We start from the raw sequence: 6,248 nt of genomic DNA on the forward strand, positions 1-6,248 counted from the left end.
CGATAGAATAAGTACTAGGCTTACAAAGAATAAGTCCTGGGGTCGATTTGCTCGACTAAAAGGCGGTGCTCCAGCATGGCCACAGTCAAAAGACTGAAACAAGTAAAGGGAGAGTATTATAGTAATGAAAGTGATGACAGAGATGACGACAACAATGACATTTAGGACAATAATGATGATGATGATGCTGAAGGTGATGATGATGATGATCACAGTAGTGATGATGGTGATAATGATGATGCCACATACAACATACCTTGTTGGTGTCGTTGACTCCCCTCCTACTCCAATGCTGACATGGGGTACACACGATGCGCACCTCCGGGTGGTCCGGCACCTCTGAGCTCTCCCACCAGCTCAGCTCTCTGATGTTCTTGCAGCCCCCGTTTTCCCGCATCCACTTGCCGTTGCCAGCCGGCACAAACCAGGTGAGCTTCGCACCAAACTTTTCACGCAGGGCCACGACAGAGCCGTAGTCGAGGTGGTCATAGTGATTGTGGCTGATGAGGACGACGTCCACTCGAGGCAGGTCTTTTACCCTCAGGGGCAAGGGACGAAAGCGCTTTGGCCCCACAAACTGAACGAATGAACACCGATCGCTGAAGACCGGGTCAGTGAGTATGGTAACCCCATCTAATTGCACCAGTGTGGTTGCATGTCCAAGCCACATGTAGCGAATACCTTCTTTTGGTGGATCAGCAAGTTCTTGGAGATCAGGAGTGATAACAGGCAGAGTCTGGTCAAGGACCTAAAAACAGAAGGATATACTGGAATAAAGAGAATGTGGAATAATGGAATAGCAGAATAATAGAATACTAACAGTATGTGTCTTCGAAATTGAACGACTTGCACCCATGCCAATGCCGTCTCCATTGGACACGAAACTCGGCTTGCGAAGACCTGTTGGGGCAAGCTAAAGCGAAATTGTGAAGGCACCTGTGCCCAGCGTCGCCTTCCTGGCACTTATGCCGGTGGCACATGTAAAGACATTCGAGCGAGATCGTTGCTAGTGCTGCTGGACTGGCTCCTGTGCAGGTGGCACGTAAAATACACCATTTTGAGCGTGGCCGTTGCCAGTACCGCCTGACTGGCTGAACACTCCACAGACACGTGTACCCTTAACGTAGTTCTCGGGGAGATACAGTGTGACAAGGCTGACCCTTTGAATTACAGGTACAACAGAAACAGGAAGTAAGAGTGAGAGACAGTTGTGGTGAAAGAGTACAGCAGGGTTCGCCACCATCCCCTGCTGGAGCCTCGTGGAACTTTAGGTGTTTTCGCTCAATAATGCCCGGTCTGGGAATTGAAACCGCGATCCTATGACCGCGAGTCCGCTGCCCTAACCACTGGGCCATTGCGCCTCCACCAAAGCTATAGTAGAAAGCACTTACCAAGGTGCTACACAGTGGGACTGAACCTGAACACGTGGTTGGGACGCAAGCTTCTTACCACATAGCCACATATACACACTTCTATACAAATGTGTGTGTGTATGTGCATCTATATGTGTACACCTCTGTACACTCACAAACCAAAGACAAAAACCAGTAAATAAATTAAGATCTGCTTTACCTCTTTGTTGGGTATATTGCTATTATCCTTGGTTATTACAAGCCACTTGATAACATCCAAGTAACTGATGTTCCTCCATGTCGGAAAAGGGTTATCATAAACGCCATTCTTGTACACTGGCTTAAAAAGTTTGTCTGCGGAACTTGTAGCCATTGTATCGTCGATGTCTTCAAATGTCAAGCAGTTTGCGACAGGACGTAGTTTAGACTTAAAGATGAATCTACAAACAGAAATAAACATTCAGAAATAATACTTTTCTAAATCTCTCAGAGATTTATGCAGTAGTAATACGATGAAGTAGTTGTATGCTGTCGACTTAATGTGACTGTTCCCTGAAGGGAATAATACTACTGTTGGTTAGACCTAGGAATGTATATCCTTATGTTTACAACATAAGGACACAGGAAATGTGTGAAGGCCAACAGGAAGCGGTTTACAACATAAGGACACGGGAAATGTGTCAAGGCCGACAGGAAGTGGTGAAGCTTCCTAGGTCTAACCAACAATAGTATTATTCCCTTCAGGGGACTGTCACATTAAGTTGACAGCATACAACTACAGAAACAAACATGTTCTTATTTCATACAAACATACAGAGAGGGTCTCGGATTGTTAACTAGTCAACTCTAGATCATCACCATCATTTAACGTCTGCTTTCCATGCTGGCATGGGTTGGACGGTTTGACTGAACTGGTAATCTGGAGAGCTGCACCAAGTTCCAGTCTGATTTGGCATGGTTTCTACAGCTGGACGCCCGGTAGAGACGGACTATATATAATCTGAACCTTTCCGCCCCCTTATTTATTAATTTTTTTAACGGAATCCCAATTCTGAAAAAAAAATTGTTTGAAAAATTTCAATTCCCCGCCCCCCACCAAGCAGGCTATTTACATGCTAGAAATAACAGCCAAATCTCACAAACTAGTGTTAGGTTTAGGGTTAGGGTTAAGTTTACCCTGTGGATCTATATAAAAACCGGGGGGGGGGGGGGATCGAAATTTTGAAATTGAGATTTTTGAAAAAAATTTTTTCAGAATCGGAATTTAAAAGGCGGGGTATACCCAGATTACATATACTCCATCTCCACCAAGATTTATTCTGCAATAAATCGGTTATACTTCTAAGGTAATTGTTCAGTTTACATGCGTTAAAAAAAAAAGGTAATGGGGCATCGCTAAATTACACTAAAATATGTGAAGTTTGGCTCCAACAAAACCCCATGGAAATTGGCGGTTTTGATGCTATGTGGAGATAGATGAAAGTAAATTATGTCATGGAAAATATAACCGCGGTAAGTGGTTATATTGGATATTCGGTGGAATAGAAAGAGTTTCGGAGAAATGTCTCTTAGTTAATATACCTTTTAACAATTTTTTTTAAATACAATTCCTAATATTTAATAATAAAAATATAAAATACGCGAGTGCGCGCGCTGGGACCATTCTTCTTGAATAGTACCCAGTTTTTAAATATGAGGGGACACCGGAGTGAAAAACATGATTTAAAGGTGTCCATAGGTTAAATGGTTAAGAACCTTTGCTCTATATTACAGTGTAGTCCCAGATACACTAAGTCTGAATAAATGACGAAATAATCAATGCAGGAACATCTTTGAAAATAGCTGCGCTAATACTAACTATACAGGGTGTCCACAAGGTCTGGGTACATGGAGTAAATGAAATCATAACATAAACAATTAAATATAAGAAATGTGTTAATCCTCATGTGGGGTACATGGAGTAAATAAAACCATATCATAATTAAACATAAGAAATAATAATTTCTTAAAGTATGTGTTAAATCCCCATGTGGGGTACATGGAGTAAATAAAATCATATCATAATTAAACATAAGAAATAATAATTTCTTAAAGTATGTGTTAAATCCCCATGTGGGGTACATGGAGTAAATAAAATCATATCATAATTAAACATAAGAAATAATAATTTCTTAAAGTATGTGTTAAATCCCCATGTGGGGTACATGGAGTAAATAAAATCATATCATAATTAAACATAAGAAATAATAATTTCTTAAAGTATGTGTTAAATCCCCATGTGGGGTACATGGAGTAAATAAAATCATATCATAATTAAACATAAGAAATAATAATTTCTTAAAGTATGTGTTAATCCCCATGTGGGGTACATGGAGTAAATAAAATCATATCATAATTAAACATAAGAAATAATAATTTCTTAAAGTATGTGTTAATCCTCATGTGGGGTACATGGGGTAAATTAAATCATATCATAATTAAACATAAGAAATAATAATTTCTTAAAGTATGTGTTAATCCTCATGTGGGTACATGGAGTAAATAAAATCAGATCATAATTAAACATAAGAAATAATAATTTCTTAAAGTATGTGTTAAATCCCCATGTGGGGTACATGGAGTAAATAAAATCATATCATAATTAAACATAAGAAATAATAATTTCTTAAAGTATGTTAATCCCCATGTGGGGTACATGGCGTAAATAAAATTATAACATAAACAATTAAATATAAGAAATAAGAAATCCCCATGTACCCAGACTTTGTGGACACCCTGTATACATAACAGATGTAGTACTAGATATATTGTCATAGCGGGAACGTCTTTGAACATGGGTCTACCGGTTCGTGACTGGCCTGGGGCCAAACGACAGCAACATGGGTACGAATAATAACTATTATACTGACCTGAGGTCACACAACACCACCTGCTGAGTGGAAAATCAGTCCCCAATGTACAAAACAGATGTGTTGACCACAACTGGAACGTACCCAGTCAAGTCTAGATGCTCGACCGAGGGGAAAATCTAGTCACAAGTCGATAGGCCGACCCAAAGCTGTTGTGAGATTACGCTTTTACAAGATGCCGTCTCATGAGATTGAAACCCGGAAGCACATGGTTGCTAAGACAAACATCTTAACTAGACGTTGCCAGCTTAACAAGGGACAAGACGGGGTCGCTTAGCGCGCTAGAAATACCAGCCAAAATCCCAAACGTTAAAACACCACAAATAATCAAATAAAATTAAAAACAAAAAGGGTAAAGAAAGATAGATATTTAAAAAATAAAAAAAACGGGACGATCACGGCCGGAAAGCCTTTTATCGGAGATAAAAAATTAATCAGTTCAAGGAATCCCAAGCCGGGAGATAGCATTAAACAATAACGATAATAATAAAGTATATTTGCCACTTAATAATAGAAAAACTTTAAAACTTTTCTTCTCGAATCTTCTACAACAGACATTCGGGGTCGTCGGCATTTTCCGTAGAATCTAATGAAATTTTAAAAGCAACATATTTTAAATTCGACTGAATTTTAGGCTAGGGTTATGAAATCAAAAGGAGAAAATAGCGTACAGTATACTTAAAAGCGGTGAATAAGTAAAACGTAAAATAGCCATTCCATACTTCTTTCCCTTATACTACGTTCAGAGAATCTCTTGGCTCTTCTGAGGACAGGAATAGGACAGTTATCTATCGGTTGTCTGCCCTTTAAATGTATGTATATGAGTGTTTGTGTGTGTGCATATATATCTTTACAGTGCTTTATTTCGCTGGAAAACAATACTATTGTATTGTATTAATATTTATAATTTATCTATATATATATATATAAATGGCGGTGCCCCAGCATGGCTACAGCTCATGAGCTGAAACTAGATAAAATGAAAATATATATATATATATATATATATATATATATATATATATATATATATATATATATATATATATATATATATATATATATATATATATATATATATATATATATATATATATATATATATATATATATATATATATATATATATATATATATATATATATATATATATATATATATATATGTGTGTGTGTGGAGGCGCAATGGCCCAATGGTTAGGGCAGCGAACTCGCAGTTTCGATTCCCAGACCGGGCGTTGTGAGTGTTTATTGAGCGAAAACACCGAAATGCTCCACGAGGCTCCGGCAGGGGATGGTGGCGAACCCTGCTGTACTCTTCCACCACAACTTTCTCTCATTCTTACTTCCTGTTTCTGTTGTGCCTGTAATTCAAAGGGTCAGCCGAGGTCGACTTTGCCTTTCATCCTTTCGGGGTCGATAAATTAAGTACCAGTTACGCACTGGAGTCGATGTAATCGACTTAATCCGTTCGTCTGTTCTTGTTTGTTCCCTCTATGTTTAGCCCCTTGTGGGCAATAAAGAAATAAGTATTTCGTCAGCTGCTACGCTTTGAGTTCAAATTCCGCCGAGGTCGACTTTGCCTTTCATCCTTTTAGAGACGATAAATTAAGTACCAGTTACACACTGGAGTCGAAGTGACCGACTTAATCCCTTTGTCTGTCCTTGTTTGTCCCCTCTATGTTTAGCCCCTTTTGGGCAATAAAGAAATAAGTAAGTGAAAGTACTTCCTTATCAATTTCAATAAAAAGTATTTATTTCTTTAAAAAAATTTCCATCTAACTTGTTTATGTTTTTTTTTGTGCATGTATGTAAGTCATATATATATATATATATATATATATATATATATATATATATATATATATATATATATATATATTTGTGTATGCGTGTCTATTTATTTCTTCAATTTATTTAGCTGAATCGCTTGAGTATGTATTTTTTATGTATATAAGTATGTACTTATGTGTGTGTGTGTGTGTGTG

The 6,248-nt window shown here is 37.9% G+C and overlaps 1 protein-coding gene across 11 annotated transcripts in view; it reads right to left on the reverse strand.

Annotated features, from left to right (window-relative positions):
• Positions 1–5,059, reverse strand: part of LOC106876738 (N-acyl-phosphatidylethanolamine-hydrolyzing phospholipase D) — a 235,918-nt gene extending 230,859 nt beyond the window's left edge. For 6 of the 11 annotated variants that reach the window (XR_016238940.1, XR_016238942.1, XR_016238941.1 and 3 more), the window contains exons 1-3: positions 4,933–5,058; positions 1,573–1,792; positions 257–748 (exon numbers count right to left, since the gene is read on the reverse strand). Coding sequence is in view for 8 of the 11 variants with exons in the window: in XM_089345152.1 (XP_089201278.1) it covers positions 257–748; positions 1,573–1,792; positions 4,933–4,976 (756 nt within the window). In the remaining 3 variants the exon portion in view is untranslated. Of the gene's footprint in view, positions 1–256; positions 749–1,572; positions 1,793–4,261; positions 4,581–4,762 lie in introns of those variants that run through there. The other 5 variants (XM_089345157.1, XM_089345155.1, XM_089345151.1 and 2 more) reach the window with 5 other exon arrangements.
• Between the last annotated feature and the right edge of the window lie 1,189 nt (positions 5,060–6,248).

This window comes from Octopus bimaculoides, chromosome 29, assembly GCF_046866305.1.
Source record: "Octopus bimaculoides isolate indiv1 chromosome 29, ASM4686630v1, whole genome shotgun sequence".
Taxonomy (NCBI): domain Eukaryota; kingdom Metazoa; phylum Mollusca; class Cephalopoda; order Octopoda; family Octopodidae; genus Octopus; species Octopus bimaculoides.